At 40.5% G+C, this 19882-nt stretch overlaps 1 protein-coding gene across 2 annotated transcripts; it reads right to left on the reverse strand.

Annotated features, from left to right (window-relative positions):
• Positions 1 to 98: 98 nt before the first annotated feature.
• Positions 99 to 18828, reverse strand: LOC108275093 (lysine-specific histone demethylase 2). Of its 2 annotated transcripts, XM_017485678.3 has the most exons (22): positions 18796 to 18828; positions 18636 to 18691; positions 18088 to 18269; positions 16916 to 17037; positions 16721 to 16810; positions 16456 to 16567; positions 15788 to 15901; positions 15559 to 15597; positions 14914 to 15091; positions 14357 to 14541; positions 11373 to 11543; positions 11181 to 11255; positions 10743 to 10877; positions 10294 to 10465; positions 9877 to 10004; positions 8515 to 8646; positions 6628 to 6702; positions 6405 to 6521; positions 6138 to 6263; positions 4544 to 4666; positions 4187 to 4339; positions 99 to 877 (listed from the first exon to the last, which is right to left on the reverse strand). In XM_017485678.3, exons 2-22 carry the CDS (start codon positions 18649 to 18651, stop codon positions 794 to 796), a joined length of 2529 nt encoding a protein of 842 aa, XP_017341167.1. In that variant the 5' UTR covers positions 18652 to 18691; positions 18796 to 18828; the 3' UTR covers positions 99 to 793. The 2 variants fall into 2 exon arrangements, with proteins under 2 accessions (XP_017341167.1, XP_017341168.1); XM_017485679.3 differs by lacking the exon at positions 18636 to 18691 and having other exon boundaries at positions 18796 to 18811.
• Between the last annotated feature and the right edge of the window lie 1054 nt (positions 18829 to 19882).

Consider the following 19882-nt stretch of genomic DNA (forward strand, 5'->3'; position numbering starts at 1 on the left):
CACATCAACTTAGAGAACTGACTGTTCACCTGCTGCCTGATATAAGGTGCCAATGTAACACGCATGTGAACGCAAAATCAGACAAATAAATCCAAGTGTTTTGGTTTGTGCAGATAATTTATGTAAAAAAAAAGATCAAAACAAATACCAGTATAATTTACAGTATGTATATATTACAATTTTGTTCATACAGAAATGACTCAAGTCAGTTATTTTTAGAGCAAGTACAGTACATCATCTAGATCAATGCACACAGAAAGATTCCACTCATTACAACCGACAATGCTGTTACAATTGCATAACTTACTAAATCAGTTCTTACACAAATAAAATGTGTTTAAATGCTTGACTGGGTTATGTTGCGTTATATAAGTGTGAGCAAAATGTTTATTTTTTCCTTCGGGAGGAATATTTCCATTTTGCTTAATGTGAAAATTGACGTGTAATTTGTGTGGACACTCTTACTCAGTAATGCTTGACACAAAAAACAAAACAAAACAATGCAAGTTGGAGAAGAGTGAAACACTGACAAAATTATCACCAAATAAGAAAAGTTCCATGACATCAAACAAGTCATTTTTCAGAAATTGAACAAACGTCATCTTATTTTCTCCAAGCCTCCGTAGATGAAGACGCCGTTTGGTAATGTACATGTGGTACATTATATTGCGTGCAATCTTGCTACAGTAATAAATATCGCCACACCCGTAACAGTTCCTCATTGGAGTTTGAAACGCCTGCTGTAGAGGAGTCGTGGAAGCTCGGTTTGAATGTCCCGGTCCTTGGGGTTGTGTCACAGCGCTGTGATCTTACTCGCCTCTCGTACGCCACTCAGATACGCACCAGTTACCGTCTGAGGAAAGTGTCGGTTTGTGGCCTGGAAGATGACGGACCCAAACGAAAAGAGAAAAAAGTTAATACTGGAGACACACAGTACGTGGACAACAATAATCTGATTGTAACCCAATTAAGACGATACTCTGATTAAGAAACTAGCATGTAAACAGCGATTTCTTATTACCTTAATCCCGGTAAAGTCATACTCGAAGTAAACACATATCGAATTAAGACTTGTGGAGTTTTCCTGTTTTAGTCGCATTATGGAAGTGTGTTATAAACATGTACACACCTTAATCACACTGCTAACGTTGTGTGGGAGTTTACACCACATTTTGTGACAGGACATGTACACACACGGCAGTGCTCAACTGTTTTACAGTAAACAAGAGAGCACAGCTGTGTCAGAAACCACTTGCCTACAATATAGTAGGAGAAATACATGTATCTCAGCTACTATATAGTAGGAGAAATACATGTATATAGTAGGAGAAATACTCGTATATAGTAGGAGAAATACTCGTATATAGTAGGAGAAATACATGTATATAGTAGGAGAAATACACGTATCTCAGCTACTATATAGTAGGAGAAATACATGTGTATAGTAGGAGAAATACACGTATACAGTAGGAGAAGCACACGTATACAGTAGGAGAAATACATGTGTATAGTAGGAGAAATACATGTATCTCAGCTACTATATAGTAGGAGAAATACACGTATATAGTAGGAGAAATACACGTATCTCAGCTACTATATAGTAGGAAAAATACATGTATATAGTAGGAGAAATACACGCATCTCAGCTACTATATAGTAGGAGAAATACATGTGTATAGTAGGAGAAATACACGTATCTCAGCTACTATATAGTAGGAGAAATACACGTATATAGTAGGAGAAATACACGTATCTCCGCTACTATATAGTAGGAGAAATACACGTGTATAGTAGGAGAAATACACGTATCTCAGCTACTATATAGTAGGAGAAATACACGTATATAGTAGGAGAAATACACGTATCTCAGCTACTATATAGTAGGAGAAATACATGTGTATAGTAGGAGAAATACACGAATCTCAGCTACTATATAGTAGGAGAAATACATGTGTATAGTAGGAGAAATACATGTGTATAGTAGGAGAAATACACGAATATCAGCTACTATATAGTAGGAGAAATACATGTGTATAGTAGGAGAAATACATGTGTATAGTAGGAGAAATACACGAATCTCAGCTAGTATATAGTAGGAGAAATACATGTATATAGTAGGTGAAATACACATATCTCAGCTACTATATAGTAGGTAAGTAGATTTCAGACGCAGCCCACGGCTTCAAACAGTCGTCTATTTGCACGTATAACATGACAACTCATTAACTGCATTCTAAGCTTTCATAAAATAAAAAAAATCAAATCAAAACACCCAAAACTGTATACGGTTCCATAACGAAGACCAACTGTATGTAGATACGTGAAATTCTGGAGGGAACGTCGGACGGCGTGGGGACGTAATGACGTGTGCCGTTGATCGATCTTTGTTCTATAGCATGTACAACAGGAACATGAAAGGAATGTTCTAAAAGTGACTCATGTAAACACCTTAATCACAATACTGTCTTACTCAGAATAAGGTCAATAATTAGATTACTGCAGTCCATGTAAACGTAGTCACAGTTGGATTAAACACATGGGGGGGGGCTGGGTGTTGGTGCTGTTGTAGGAAAATAATCAGTGATGAAGTGACGAATGGAGGAGGAGTTACCGTTGCTACCCCAATAGCAATGTCTTGATGTGTTTTCTTCCTCTTATACCACAGCTAATTTGTCAAAATTTCTTTTATTTACTGAAGGACACTATGTCATACTTTTTATCCATTTATAGTTGCATTTAATAGTGTGGAATGTCCATGAAACAAGTCCTGTTCCTATCATCACGTGCGTTATAAGAGATATAAACCTCTTCCTCACCTCTCTTTTTTCCCCACTTTCTTGAAGTTACTATGACAATAAAAAGATGTGCTGAAACTGGAGACTCCTTCCAATAAAGTTGTATAAATGTCTCCTTATAAAGAAAATGTTTAAACTCACCATATCAATAATCAGTTTTCTAAAACATTTTTTAAAATCCACTTATGTTGAGCGTTCACTAGGAGTCCCTGTGAATGAACTATATGAACAGTTCAAATGACAGTTGTGTTTTGATTTGTTGTCAAAAGTTTGATTTTTGCTTTTGAGAATTATATTTTAATAATCAAAATCAAATCCTTGAGCATACACTGACATCGGTGGCGATTAAGCGTAAGCCGACATCATTTATTCCTTTATTCGTTTTTATATTGAGCTCGTACCTGCTCAAAGAAAGTTTCATTAGCTATCAGTTCATTGCTGTTGACCACGGGTTCATTGCTGCAATAAATCTCACGACGTGTTCAAGTCATGTTGGAAGGATCATATTTACGAGTTGATCGCGCATGAACGGCACCACAAAGTCCTAAATACGAGCGAGGAAACTCAGGAGTCTCTTTGAGCCGTGGGTGGGGGGTGTGCATCAGTAAGAAGCCATGGTGGAATCGACAGACGCAACCTCTGTAGTCGACTGTAAATTTGTAGAAATCGAATGTTTACTCGTCTCAGAAGCTGATTTCATTTTCAGGTCATCGTGAGTTTGGCATACGGGGCAAGTTTTTGTCAGGCCATTTTATTTACAATAAAACAAGCTAATTGCCTGCACAAAATACTATAGCACTGTATATTTATGTCATGTTTAGGTTCACAGTGGCTTCATAAATTGACTAAAAACATAAAAAGCAAAGCAAAACATGCCTGATGCGCATTCTATGTTCTTGATTTTCTAGAGATAGGCTTGTTGTATTTTTCTGTAGTTAATTAAGCAAAGGTACGCCGCCATCTTGCTCCGACCGAAGTGACTTACTGACCGAATCTTATTGAGGCGGCCATCTTGAATTGTTGCCATGGTGATAAAACGGCTCTGCCATCAAGCCTCAGATGTCACCAGTTCTTGGTTCGGGACTGACAGCATCTCTGCACTACAAGAGAGTGGGAACTGACCCAAGAGCCAGCTCTCTTGGTACCTCGGGTGGTACCAAGTGAACAGTCTTCGCATCTTTGCATACAACACTAAATCTCTCTCACGGCCATGCTTTCCTAGACTTGTCGTCGTGGCAATGAAATCAAATGACCCTGAACCTAAGCCCCTGAAGCCGCTCCATTGTTTATTCTATATTGTTATCCCGACTCTGTGAGCTTTGAACAGCGATCTCCGATCAGATTATCATTGCTGATTTTCACCTAATTTTGTTCAGCTGAAACTTTCTCACCTCGCCAGCAAAGTAGATCTTCCCTTGCACGTCTTCGGCGATGATGTCATAGGCCTCCCCGCTGCCGCCCGTCTTCACGAAGCTGTAGGACATCTGAGACCACTGGTCTTTACTCCAACTAGTCACAAAGTACTTCAGCGGGTCTGGAACCTCCTGCAAACATCACATTACACACACTAAAGCGTCTTCTAAATAAAGTCTTGCCATTTACTCACACACATACAAATAGTATAGTCCACAAAATAAGTTTTCAATTACTTTTTTTTCCCCCCTCAATGCATGTTTCTCAATAATAGTTTGTGTGGTTTACATTTTGCCCGTAACTAACGGGCAGTATACATCTCCTGATCAGCTCACCTGCTCCTTGTAAAGTTCCCTGAGGACGGTCATGCAGAGCTCCACCACTTCCTTGTCCTCCAGATCCCTCACCATGGCCTGAGCCTCCCCTGTGATCACCGACATCAGCACACACTGCTCTCCCTGCAGAGAATCAATTCACACACGCTGAGAACTCAAGATTCATCCTCATCCTGTATTGTGAGTGATGGAGCAGATTGAGTGTTCGTGAAGTCCCGCGACGTGTTTAACGTGGCGTAAATCTCCTCAAGATGTACTCACTAACAAGTTTTTCCGCTTGCAATCTGTCCTCCATGTTGATGGGTTTTTTCTTTTTTTGCACCCCGAACTATGACCTGATTGGTTGGGTGATGTAAAAGGTAAACCTTTTACGTTTGGTCTTAAATATTGATACAATGTCACACACACACACACACACACACACACCAACAAAAAAAAAACCCACGGAGCTGGGTCTTTTCTTCTAGAAAAGTGTGGTGTGACAGACACAAGCTTTTTTTTTTTTTGCTCTTGACCAATCAGGACGTAGCTCAGGGGGCACCAAGATAAAAGCACTAACATGGCCAACTTTAACTATGCTGCATACAGTGGTCTAAATCTAACTAAACGCTGTCTAGTCACATGAGTAGGCATGGACTGGCAGTCCATCCAGGATTTTGAGATTTTGCGATTGCAGAAATTAAAGCAAAATCAAGCAAACTTCGCTATATTCGGAGTATCTTGCAATTTTTCAAAATTACCGCAGATTTGGCTGTCATGTGACGTCATCGCAACGTGTATTAAGTCAAAGCCCAAAGTCAAAGCATTTTTGACTGCAACAATCACAAAAAAAAAAAAAACTTAGCAAAATCCTGTAGGGACGGATTATGGCAAAAAATATCGCATCGGAACATTTCTGCGACACGTGATATCCCTCATGATATTTATGTTTGCTATAAACCTGTTGGCAAAACTGTAGAGTTTTTGGGGGGGATTTTACACTTCATGGTTTGAAGCATAATCAAATTTTTTGGTTGTTTTTACATTCTTTTCGGGCAAAAAAATGCCGTTGTTGACTAATTGTTTTGGTGCATTCTTAATAAATATAGTTAATTGATGGTTAAATATATTCTTGTCGAATGTTAGCCAAGTCTAACATACACTGCTAGATTTTATTTCACATTAACGTACGCAAAACATTCTCCTTTTAGCTTGACATTACGCAAGGGCACCGAGTCGATGGAAAACCGAGACGAGACGACAGATTACTAACGTGGGACGGGAGGGGACGGGGCCTCCAGGGTGTCAGCTAATATCGGAGAGCTCAAAGCACCTGTACAACGGTCAGTCATTCTTGATTCACATGTCGATGTACTGATCTGCTGTTTAATTGGGGAGAAAGAAAATAAAAAGACTGCAAATATTTCTGAGCAATAACTAACGCAATAGTGTACGCCGAATTAAAATACGAAGTTCTTAGGCAAAATGTATAAATGGTGGCAGGCTCAGGAACAAAAACGTTCCTGAGGTATTGACAAAAGTTCTCGTGGTGGAAAACAACTAATAAAGAATACGGAGTTAAATAAGATAAATACTTATGTTTGAACAGTCTGACCTTTGGTCTCATGTCGTAAAACACACTGAACATGCCCCTCTTCTCTGGACTCGGGGGAATGCGACCAAAATAATCCGCTCCCTGCACCTTACTGTCCCAGAACCTGTAGGGGAACTGCAGTGCAATCTGGAACCCAAAAAAAACCCCGTCATCACTTATACACACAGTAGATCATGTAAATGTAGCTATATTTCAGCTATCTTTTGCTGCTTGCTAAGATTATCACTTTGCTGCATGTTAGGGATTACACAGAGTATTAATGTTTACCTTCTCAATAACTCCGGCCCCCAGGCTGTTTATGGCTTTGAGCTTCCTGTCTGGAAGTGGAGGGTTAAACTGGATGACGTTCTTCTGCAGAAGAGCTAAAGGAGCCGTCACTAACACCTACAACACAACACACAATAAGAAGCTTTTCTCCTGCTCTGTCAGAGGAACAGGATCCGTGTGGATGATTGACATTTTAACGACAGGGTCTGAATCAGGTCTGTACCTTCTGAGCAGTAAACTGGGTTCCGCTGGTGGTGCTGACCTTCACTACATCACCCGAGTAATCCACAGACTGCACCTACACGGGATCATGCACTGCATTATTGGCTTTTCATCCATCAATATATCTATCTACCCATCCATCCATAAATCCATCTATCAGGTCCTCCATCCATGCATCCATCCATCAGTTCCTCCATCCATCCGTTCCTCCATCCATCCATCCATCCATCCATCCATCCATCCATCAGTTCCTTCATCCATTCATCCATCCATCAGTTCCTTCATCCATCCATCAGGTCTTCCATTCATCCATCCACCTATAAATCCATCCACCAGTTCCTCCATCCATCTGCCCACCGATCCATCCATCAGTTCCTCCATCCATAAATATATCAATCAGTTCCTCCATCCATCTATTATTCCATCCATCAGTTTCTCCATTCCTTCATCAATCCATCTATTAATCCATCCATCAGTTCCTCCATTCATTCATCAATCTATAAATCCATCATTCAATTCCTCCCCCATCCACCATCTATAAATCCATCTGTCAGTTCTTCCATCCATCCATCTAACCATCCATAAATCCATCCATCTATCCAATCAATCATCCATCCATCCGATTTATAAATCTAACCACCTAATCCATCTCTGCAATCTACACACATGTCCATTCACCTACCCAACCATTCACCCATCAGACCCTCCACCCATCCATCTATCTACCCATCTAATCCATTTATACATCCAACTGTCCATCTCTCTGGTTCATCCATCCATTTAACCAATTCATCCATCTACCCATTTATCCAATCTGCCTATTCACCCACCCAAACATCAGTCCCTCTATCAATCTGTCTCCTTATCCCATCTACAAATCCATCCTCTAAGCCAGCCATCTAATACATCTACCTAATCACTCCTTCTACCCATCTACAGCTGTAATCAAAATTATTCAACCCCCCTTGCAAATCAGGTTTATTGTCCAAATTTACAGACTTTCAGCTGTTTGCAATGAACGAAGCATTGGTTGTGTTGAACTATTTCAGTTGCTTTTGACTGATTAGTACATTGCAAACAGCCGGAAGTCTGTAAATTTGGACAATAAACCTGATTTGCAAGGGGGGTTGAATAATTTTGATTGCACCTGTAACCACCTGATCCATTCATCATCCATCTAATCCAACCACCAATCTAATCACTCACTTTCACATGCATCTACTAATCCATTCACCCCATCTAACCATCCATCAATTAATATTATCTCTTTATCTAATCGCTCCATCATTCTATCCATTTCATTTTTTCCATGTAGTCCATCCTTCCAATTTTTCCATTTAATCTATCCAAATCTAAAAAACAGCCATCCACCACGTTTTTTCCAACAAAATCTCCATCTGATTTTTAAATCTAATTCATCTATCCACTTAATTATTTCATCTAATCCTTTCTTGCGTCCAATCCTTTATTCCGAAGATTTCTTACATCCAATCTTTTAGTCTAATGATTTCTTACATCCAATCCTTTAGTCTAATCCCTTCTTAAATCCAATCCTTTGGTCTAAACTTTTCTTAGAGCCAATCCTTTAGTCTAATCTCTTCTTACAACTAATCCTCTTGTTTAATCCTTTCTTCTATCCATCTATCCATCCATGTAATTATTCCATCCATCCATCTAGCCATCTGATTCTTATATCCATTTATCAGACTAATATTTTTTCCCCATCCATCCATCCATCCATCCATCCATCCATCCATCCATCCATCCATCCATCCATCCATCCATCCATCGGATCTGCCGAGGCACACACGGACAGCAGACATCAGCTGGAATGTAACTATCCCCTCCCGAGTGAACTCCACTGTTCACTACTTTAGGTGCTTCTCACCGCAGTGTTGAGGTGGATGTCGAGGCCTTGGGCTAGTTTGTGCAGCAGAGTGGAATAGCCTGCAGTCAGCAGTGTGTGGTCCCCTGAGAACTGAGCGAAGAACTCGTTATGGTCCCACGATCGAGCAGAAACCTATAGGACACACACAGGAAGTCAAAAAGAAGAAGGTCTTCTGTTTAGGAAGTCACTGTATAATCAGGACAAATCAGCATCTGCTGGAAAAATCTTCCACAGTGGAATTTCTGTGTGTGATTCTTTGCGTGCATCTTAGAAAATGGCAAGCCATTTGGTGGCTCCGTGAGAATATTGGAAAACAAAACCTCACACACCAGTGTCAACTCACACCAGTCAAAAATAAGTAGCATATAAAGACACTACAGGTAGAAATTACAATTTTGTTAAAGACAATCATTCTTAAGGTTATTTGGGATGTCTTGTTTGAGACGATGTAGACAATTAAAAAATTCAAATTGTCAAAATTCAACAAAACTATGTATATTGCAGCATTTTTTTCACTCACTTTAAACATCATAAACTGCCCCTTTAATTGTATGCTCAATGTTGAGAGAGCTGTGTTAGATGATGATTAAACTTTTGTTAATGTATGTAAAGAAGCCCTTTTTAGGTTTAGGATGTAGTCTGTGAGGTGTACACACCTTCATTAAAACAGTATCCTATTATTCTACACAGAAGTCTAATTAAACCAAATAAACCAAACCACTTCGACCAAAAGAATTTCAAACCTTCTGTTTTGTTATGTAATCTGTAATCACTACTGGAGAATGATTTTGTTTCCATAGTAATAACTTACACAGGGACTTGTATTATTAGGGTGGACGCCTAATAATAAATGGATTATTTTACAAAGAAAAACGTATATATGGGGGCAATGGTGGCTTGATGGTTAAGGCTCTGGGTTACTGATCGGAAGGTCAGGGTTCAAGCCCCAGCACTGCCAAGCTGCCACTTTTGGGCCCTTGAGCAAGGCCCTTAACCCTCTCTGCTGTAGGGGCGCTATATCATGGCTGACCCTGCACTCTGTCCCCAACTTCCTAACATGCTGGGGTATGCGAAGAAAAGAATTTCACTGTGCTGTAATGTAAATGTGACCAATAAAGATTCATTCATATATTCGTTGATACGGTGAAAAGAGTCTTTGTATTTAACATTAATTTAAGAAGGTTTCATCTCAGGTAGAACGAAAGTGATAATGTTCTCATGAACATTAAAAATTTAACTATAAATGGATAAAAAGTATGACACGTCTTTCTTTAATAAATAAAAATTATATATATATATATTAAAAAAAAAAATGTTTGGAATTGGAATAATCAGAGGAATCACACACACACACACACACACCTGGTCCAGTGGACTTGCACAGGCGTACTCCAGGTTGCTGAGATGGAACTGCAGCACTTTCCCTTCCAGCTCACTGAAGCGAATGTCTGACTCCTGCAGGAACGTCTTATAGACCTCCTGAATCTTCTCTGAAATAAACAAATAAATAAATAAATAAACAAACAAACAAACAAACAAACAAATGGTCAGGACAGACTGACACGGAAATGTTCAGCATCACAAAACCAGAAGAATCCTGACCAATCGGAGATGTTTTTGAAACTGTCGACACCTCATGCAAAAAAGGAAAAATTAAAACTCATTTGTGGAATAACGCAAGACTCTTCCTCTACCAGTCAGGGTAAATAATCAAGCTCGGCATAGATCTGTGTGTGCTTTTTGCCTACAGATTCCTTTCTTGTTAGGAACTCCTAGTACCCCCGAGTGGGACGTCCTGGTGCTGTGACTTGTCCTTCCTCCACTCGGAGACCACGTCTAGTATGGCGTTGAAGTGGAAGTCCATGCGCTTGTCTATGGCAACGTCGGTGACTCGACCGCCCTCTTGGATCAGATCACACCTCTCACCCAGCTTGTGCATCTTCACTCCCAGCTAAAAACAGAGCAAAACAGTCTACATTTGCGTAGTGCAACGTGATTGGCTCGAACATTTTGTGATGCAGTTTTCTTACTGCAACGTGCCAATTATTTCTCGAACCTTACTGCGTGGTTAGTATCCTCCTGAGTAATGTCTCTAGTGTGATTTGGCTGAATATGTGGCTGTCGATATTTTATAGTTTTATTGTTTAATTAAATTATAGTATATGTGTGTGTGTGTGTGTGTTGAGAGAGAGAGAGAGAGAGTGTGTGTGTGAGTGTGTCACTCTCACCTGTTCACACATTAGAGCGATGGGATTGTTGACACAACCATTAACGATCTGTGCACCTCGACCCACGGTGATGCCCAGCGATGTGTCGTCCCAAACTCGCCCTCCTATTCGCTCCCTCGCCTCCAACACCACCACCTAACGACCAATCACAGGCGCACAATCGCAAGAGCTGAGATAGGCCAGGACACCATTTTCGTTCAATCATTCATCATCACTAAGCACTTTATCCTAGTCAGGGTGGATCTGTAGCCAATCCGAGGAACGCACCCTGCACCCTGTATGGGACGCCAGTCCATTTCAGGACACGCACACAATCACACACTCATTCGCACCTAGGAGTCATTTCAAATCACCACATCACTGGCATGTTTGTTTTTTTATTTAATTTTTAGCCAATTAATAAGATCTTGTTCAACTAGGAAATCCTTTTATCCTGACCTGCATGCCGAAGTTGTGCAGCTGTCTGGCAGCAGCAAGACCTGAAGCTCCAGCTCCAATCACCAACACCTTCTTCTACATACGGCAAAGAACACCGAGAAAGACAAAGACGCATCGTTCGCAAAGATTACCGAGTTGTTATTGGAACCTCCAACAGATATTCGTATTAACGGTCGTCAGAGGAGGACTCACGTCGCGGTACGGCTCTGGGAGGAGAGGCTGTCTGGCCAGAAGAGCTCCGGTGTTGATTAAACCTTTGCGGGTCATGAAGTGCAGAACTCTGTCCAGCTCCTGCACACAGCGCACTCGCACCAAACCACGGACGATGACGTGAGGAGCGCACTTCTGTGGCGTCAGAGCCTCCTGAATAGACGAGAGAAAAACACTATTACTATTAAGTCTTGGAGTGATTGTTTCTAGGTGTGTAACTTTACACATACACAGAATAAACACTAAACACAAAGTATTGAAAGTTAGAAAGTTGAATTGCCACACTTTCTATTGCATATTTCACACTACAGTAGATGCTTTTTTATTAAGGTATTTCGATGGGAGGACTTTGTTAGAAAACAGCATCGCCACAGTGAAGCATGGTGGTGGTAGCATCATGCTGAGCATTATCCTTAGCCTCTTGGTTCCCTGACTATTTAACTTGGTCATCGACAGCTTTTTCCAGTGCTGCTCCACAGGATTTTCAAAAGTGTGCGATTTTTTACAACCAATTCCTGATTTCCAGAATTTTCTTCTGGACTTGTTTTGATAGTTCCTTGGTCTTCATGATGTTTGCTTATGTGTGTTCAACAATCTCAGGAAGAGGTGTTTATTTATATAGAGATCATGTGACACTGATTGCACCTCGGTGGACACAATTCAGCTAATTAGGTGACTTCTGATGGCAAATCAAATTTACTCATAAATAGGTACATCATTTTGCAAACTATATTTATCTTTTCCACCACTTCATATTTGAAAAATCTTCCCTAGTCCACACATGAATAAATTCCACTATGGAGTATTTTCTGTACTCTCTTCCTTTAACATGTGAAGCGAATAGAGAATAATGAAGCCGCCTCGGTGCTGTTAGCAGGCTTGTTCGTGAGAATTTTCCCCACAGTTAGAGCAGCTGAAGCTCGCGCTCTCTCTCCTCTATGTGATACGGGCCCGGTCCTGTTCCAGCCCGTGCTCAGCAGGGAGCTCGCCTTTTGGAAACTCACACATCTGCACTTTCCACTCAGCCTAATAGCTAGTGATGTTAGGGCTAGACTCGAGGGAATGTGACGTGTAAAACCGTCCTCCTGGTGTGAGGATAGAATGGTGCCGAATAATTGGATGATATAATGCTGATATTGTCACAAGTGCTGTGCGTATTGTTGGTATTTATATACGAATACACAGTGGTGGAAATAAGTATTGAACGTGTCAATATTTTTTTTCAGTAAATATATTTCCAATGAGGTTAATCACATGAAATTTTCACCAGACGTCAGTATTAACTCAAAACATCCACACATATAAAGAATTCACAACATTAAAGTCCATAAATAAAGTTATGTGTAATAAAGTGGAATGACACAGGAAAAAAAGTATTGAACATGCTAACTGAAATTTATTTAAAACTTAGTGGAGAAGCATTTGTTTGTAATGACAGCTTCAAGACGCTTCCTGTATAAAGAAATTAATGGGCTGCAGTATTCAGGTGTGATTTTGGACCATTCTTCTAAACATACTGTCTTTAAATCTTGTCCAATTGGATTCGAGTCAGGTGATCGACTGGGCCATTCTAACACCTCAATTTTTTTCTCTCTGAAACCAATTGAGAGTTTCCTTTGCTATATGCTATGGATCGTTGTCCTGCTGGAAGCTCCACCCACGTCTCATCTTCATCATCCTGGTGGATGGCAGCAGATTCTTCTCAAGAATCACCTGGTAAAGGGCTCCATTCATCATTCCTTCAATTATATGAAGTCTGCCAGTACCATGTGATGAAAAACAGCCCCACACCATGATGCTTCCACCTCCAAACTTCACTGTTGGTGTAGTGTTTTTAGGGTGATGTGCAGTACCATTTCTTCTCCAAACATGGTGTGTAGTATGACAGCCAAAAAGTACAATTTTGCTCTCGTCTGTCCAGACTACACTCTCCCAGTATTTCGTAGTCTTGTCCAAATGAGGTGTAGCAAACTTTAAACAAGCTTCGACATGCCGTTTCTTTAGTAATGGAGTCTTGCGGGGTGAGCGTGAGCAGTGGAGTGCATTGCCTATTGTGTTCTCTGTGACGATCATGCCTGCTGCCTCCAAGTGTTTCTGGAGCGCTTTCCAAGTGGTCCTTGGCTCTTGGGCTTCTCTTCTGACTATTCTTCTGACTCCCTGGTCAGAAATCTTGCGAGGAGTTCCTGTGTGTGGCCGGTTGATGACGGCGTGATGATGTTTCCACTTGTGGATAATAGCCCCAATGGTGCTTACTGGAGGATTCAGAAGTTTTGAAATACATCTGTATCCGATTCCATCAGTGTGTTTCACAACAATAAGGTTGTGAAGGTCTTGGGAGAGCTCTCTGCTTTTACCAATCTTGAGATGTTTCTTGTGTGACACCTTGGTAACGAAAAACCTTTTTATAGACCATCAATTTACTAACCCAGCTGATATTAATTTGCACAGATAGGGGGTATAATTACTTACGGATTTCAGCTGGTTGCTTGCCTTACCTTGGAGAACTGCTTTTTCTTAGCGTGTTCAATACTTTTTTTTTCCCCCCGTGTCATTCCGCTTTATTACACATAACTTTATTTATAGACTTTAATGTTGTGAATTCTTTATATTTCCAGATTTCCTGAGTTAATACTGATGTCTGGTGAAAATTTCATGTGAATAACCTCACTGGAAATATATTTACTGTAAAAAATGTTGACGTGACCAATATTATTTCCCCCACTGTATATTCCATTCTATGTTATCTTATAATTTGTCTAAACATAAAAATAAAAAAACTGTGCTTTTTGATTTTTCTCTTTTTTGTCAGTTAAAACAAATCATAAACATTAGTGATTTACTTAAAGAATTACATATTTCTTAAACATACTGATCTATCATTTTTGACTACATCTATTAGACCACTTTATACATAAAAATCTGCTGTTTAATACAGAGTGAACAAGTAAGCACAAATGTTCTCGTACCTTGCAGTCTCGATGCCAAGCGGCGAGGATGAGGTTGCGTAGAGCGAGGTACATGGTGGGATCCCTGGAGAATTCTGGGAATTCATAGAGCTCATCTAGCTCCATCATGTCTGGACGAACACACAGGGCTTTACCACACTCATTGGGCTGGTAGAAGGGCTGAAAGTACGGGCACAAACCTGGGACTAAACACACACACACACACACACACACACACACACACACACACATCAGGGCTGTGCAGAACCAGTGGTTCACTTGCATTAGATATTCTGCATCTATTTAATCGTGTGTTCAGTTACCTTCTGATATTTAGACTAGGGTATTGGTATTGTCTGGTATTTGTGAGTCAGTGCTACTGAACATAAACATGCATTACTTATACAAAGCTTATGCAGAAAGATTTTGGGTCATCTAGACTTCTATTACATGTTAGTTACACTGGGCTCCAAACATGTCTTGGCTGCTTCCCTACATGTGGAAAGTAGAACTGAAATGTTAGAGTTATAACACAAGTCCAGCCATACAAAAAAAAACAACATAAAGGTCTAACTAACTCTGTGGCTGAATGTTGCGGCGTTGCTCAGGCCGTAGATCACAGTGAGAGCTGGACGGGCTCATGCCCACGCAGTCGGGGTAATAAGCCATGAGGAAAGGGTTTGCTGGGCTCTCTTTTAGCAAAGGGGGCAGAATCAACATGGACGACCACCAACTGTCTCCCACTCCAGCCACTCTCTGTAAGGCAGGGAGGGAGAGGGAGAGAGAGGGGGAGAGAGAGAGAGAGAGAGAGAGAGAGAGAGAGAGAGAGAGAGAGAGAGACAGACAGCGAGTGAGTTAGAGAGAGAGACAGGGAGAGAAAGACAGCAATTGTGTTAGCGAGAGACAGGGACAGAGAGAGACAGCGAGTGAATTAGAGAGAGAGAGAGAGAGAGAGAGAGAGAGATTTAGCGAGGGAGAGAGAGAGACAGATAAGGGGGGGACAAGGGGGGAGAAAGGGACAGAGAGAGGGAGCGAGAGAGAGACAGACAGACAGTGAGGGGGGAGAGAGAGAGGGGGGGGGGGGAGAGAGAAATGTGTTCATATACAATGATTTAAGATTGTATCACTTTACCAAAATTAGAGATAGTAATAATTAAAGAAATACATATAACAAAATTATTTCTGAATGAAATGAACATAATCTGGTGTATTCACCGACTCACCATGTCTTCAGGCTGAGAACACTGATCCGGTCCTTCATTCTTCATAATGACAAACAACAGTAATTATTTTAATCCCATCACATTTACAATCACAGCCAGTGTATTACGCCAGTGAGATATGAAGAACAGGAGAAATTTGGCAGGAGGTCAAACCAAGGACAATCTAAAACAAATGACTACAGGAAGTAGACAGAACATCAGACCTGTGAGGCCTGGTTCACTTTCTTACTTTAACGTTGTTGAGCTTCATCCCGCAGCGGTACGTTGCAGCCAGAGAAGCCGTCAGCTGGATGTCTTTAGTGAGCTGCCTCCATTTCCCGCAGTCGGGTTTCGTACACTGCACCTGAGGAGAGATACAACCCAATAAATGAGGAGAGAAAGACCACAAAAGGTGTTGTGAGGGATGGACGTGATGGGGGAAACAAATATCAGAAACGTGAGACATGTACAGTATGACAGAAATATGAGAGGGTGGGGGTGAGACCAGACGCAGAAGCGACAGAGGAAAGAGAGAGCAGAAACGTGGGGGAAAAGGAAACAGTGAGGCAGGGAATATAAAGCCAGATGGGCAAAGTGAAACACGAAAACTTATTTATATTTTTTTAAAAAGAGAGAAACAAGACAATTTGTGTGAAAGAGAGACTAGTAATGTATGGGGAAAAGGAAACGTAAGAACTATGAGGAGACGGTCACAAGGAACATGAGGAGAAAGAGAGCGAGAAAAACCTGAGATGAAAGAGAGACCAGAAACATGAAGGAAAAATAGAGAGTTCAAAGAGAGAGCGGAGAGAGAGAGACCAGCAATGTAAGCTTCAAGAAAAACAAGTGTGTGTGTGTGTTAAATGTTTTAGATTGGACCCCAGTGCTCCTCAAGCTCAATAAGAAAACACATCTCACCCAGTAAGGAAGCTGCTGATCCGCCATGAAGGCCTTCAGACTTGGTTCACTCTTCCCATTTCCTGTCCACAGCTTCTTCCAGGAGGAGAATTTCTCATAACCGTCCTTATGGCTGACACACACACACACACACACACACACACACACACACACACACACACACACAGAGCACATTAACACTTCTTCCTCTTCACCAACATCATTGTGTGAGAGTAATCAGAGCACAGAGTCTGATGTGATTCTGATCCGTCTCCACAGCACTCACCTTCTGTAATAGTGGTCGAAGCACTCGTTGCAGAAGTGCTCGCCACACGATAAGTGGTACCATCGAGACGTGTAGCCGTTTTTTGCACACCTTTGGGGTAGATCGTGTTTTAAGCGGTCAGATCACTACAGATTAGGAACAGCATCATCACAACGTCAGATCAAAGCCAATCTGCGAATAAACCACGAGAGCCACCTTTCTGACGCACTGGCGAAACACACAGGATACGTAGCCGGGCATCCTGCCTTCTCGCACTTCCGGAACTTCTTCTCCACCTGCTCCTCTTCTTCCTCGATGTCAGCCATCTTTTTTTTGGGCTAGGATGTTGAAGGAGACATAAAATAATAATAATAATAATAATAATAATAATAATAATAATAATAATAAAGTAAATAAGAGCACACAAATCAAACACAATCGAAGAATAATGGAAGTGTAGTAAAAGCTTTCTGACCGAGGTGTTCAAGCACGAAAGTACAGGACCACATACAGCATTAGACAAACAGGCAAAGGGATAGAGAGATAAATAGACAAAACGACAGACAGATTTCAAAAGGAAAGAAAGATGGAAGGCATCAAAGGCAAAATAGATAACCGATATTGAAACAGACAGAAAGGAATGAAGAACTGGAAGGATAGATGGACAAATGGATGGACCAATCAATCAACAACTGAAGGCCCAAAATGGATGGATAGATAAAAGGATGGATGGATAGACCAATCGTTCACCTAAAATGAAAAAAGGGAAACAAGAACGGATGGATGTGTAGGCTAATAGATAGAAAAGAAAGGGAGTATGGGTGGATATATGACTGAACTCAGGAATGGATGGATGGATGGATGAATGGGTATTCCAATCATTCACCTAAATGGAAAGAAGGGATACAAGAATGGATGTTTGTGTAGGCTAATATATAATAAAGAAATGGAGTGTGGGTGGATGAATGGAAGGAAGGATGGATGAATGAATAGATAGACCAACCATTCACCTAAAAGGAAAGAAGGGAGACAAGAATGGATGGACGTGTAGGCTAATATATATTAAAGAAATGGAATATGGGTGGATGAATGACTGAACTCAGGAATGGACGGATGAATGGATGGATCTGAAAGGGAAGAAAGGAGGCATATATGGATGGATGGACAACAGATGGGCTGAGATGGAAGGTGAATGAATAGACAGACAGATATAAAATTAAACCCAGAATTTATAGATGAACGAATAAACACCTGAACCTAAGATAGGCAGATAGTCAAATAATTAATCCTGAAAAGAAGGATGGATGGATGGAAGGAAGAAAGGATAGATATTTGAACCTGAGACAGTCCGATACGTGTCTAATTTGCCAGCGAGTCAAACTTCCTACATTTGCCTGCGCTGTAGAAACACTGCTGCTTCTTTTGCCCCTGCCGCTGGGCGTCTGTCTGGATGGACGCATGGAGTGACTTTCCCCAATGACCGACGAGGATGATAACGATGATGAAGATGAGGTCTCCACACCTCTCTTCTTTCCCCGAGAGCGGCCACAGGACGACGTTCCCCCGTAATCTATCCAGGGAAGAGGAAAAAAAAATCACAAACCCCATCATTACAATTTTACACCAGCGGTGCCCAGCTGTGCTCCTACATGCCTGTGTATCAGTCTGAAGGTCACCATCCTGTAACACACCTACTGAACCTGATCATAATTCAGGTGTGACCTTAGAGTGTGAAAATTAGAGAAACTGAAAGATGAATGGGAGAAAAGTCCACAGCTGGGTATCACTGAGTTACACAGATAAACTACCATACTACACAGTATTCCAGCTCATTAAAGTAAGTATAAATAATGCGCACTATTCAGTGTGTTAGTGTGGAGCTTAAACAGCTGTGGAGGCAAAACAAGACAATGGCAGCTCACACACACACACAGACCTGTATCCGACAGCATAGCACCGAGTCGTGTTGTCCCTTTAAACACACCACGCCGGCTTATTTAAACAAAACAAATCAAGTTAAACAACACCAGAAGACTATATGTTTATTTTCCAAATCCGAATTTTAAGTTGAAAACGGGAAGAAAAGCCAGACCGACCTTAAACCGTTTAACGTTACTACAACTTCCGGTTTAGCAAGCTAATAATACGCGTCAAAATAAAAGTCCCGTGTTTTTATGTGGAATATTTTTTACTCTTTCATAAAAGAAATACTACTACTACTACTACTACTACTACTACTACTACTAATAATAATAATAATAATAATAATAATAATAATAATAATAATACCAATACTAATACTACTGCTACTACTACTACCAATACTAATATACTACTGCTACTACTACTACTACTACTACCAATACTAATACTACTACTACCAGTCTCATGAATAATTCAACCTTTTTAGCCTAAATCAAAAACTTCAGAGACAGAGAGTTTAGTAGATGTCAAAAAGTAAAGAAACTTTATTGAAAACCAATAAAGTGTGAGTCTGCAGAAAGTTCGAATTATACATACACAAACATGTCTTTATATACCTTTCTTCACAGCATAGTCTTTGTAGGTGGGGTTTTGCCTTTCCTCATTGAAATAGACCAATCTTTTTTGCCACAATTAAATATTCATGTCTATGTGTTATCTTAAAATTGTGGAGCATGAGCAATTAGTTGTTTTTCTTGAAAAGGTTCACAAGGACAAGGTTTCTTTTACAAAAAAAAAAAAAAAGGTTTCACACCGGCTTGTGTGTCTTGACCTTGGCTCCCTTCTCAGGCCTCAATGAGCATCTGTCTGTCTCTATCGGTTGTCCCCACTGATATCTACCTCCTTTCCAGAGGCCCTCTCCTAACTCCCTAATTGGTATCTGCCTCAAAGTTATTTACTTACGCATGCGAATATCTACTGCCATTTTATTGCTGTGGAGACAGGTGCCAGCTAATACAGAAGAACAATTACTGTACACTAAAACACAGAGTTCATTCAACTCAAATCCACTCAGAATATAACTTGATCAAACATTGTTCTATGGATTTAGATTATCCTTCTGACTGTTGATTATACATATAGATTATGTTTTTTAACCAATATTGATTATATGATTATGCTCAAGTAATAATTCTAAATGTTGGTTACATATTGAGTACACTTCATTAACATATCCAGAAGTTAGTTATATTGAATAGA

This window comes from Ictalurus punctatus, chromosome 14 (genome assembly GCF_001660625.3).
Source record: "Ictalurus punctatus breed USDA103 chromosome 14, Coco_2.0, whole genome shotgun sequence".
In the NCBI taxonomy this organism is placed as follows: Eukaryota; Metazoa; Chordata; class Actinopteri; order Siluriformes; family Ictaluridae; genus Ictalurus; species Ictalurus punctatus.

Bases quoted from the DNA above. Each gene is read 5' to 3' on its own strand.
- LOC108275093 (XM_017485678.3), bottom strand. The intron at 14,542-14,913 runs GTTAGTTAGACC...GTGTGTGTTTAG, and splicing joins CCGCAACATTCAGCCACAGA to TCCCAGGTTTGTGCCCGTAC. The intron at 8,647-9,876 runs GTGTGTGTGTGT...TGTGTCCTATAG, and splicing joins GTGCAAGTCCACTGGACCAG to GTTTCTGCTCGATCGTGGGA.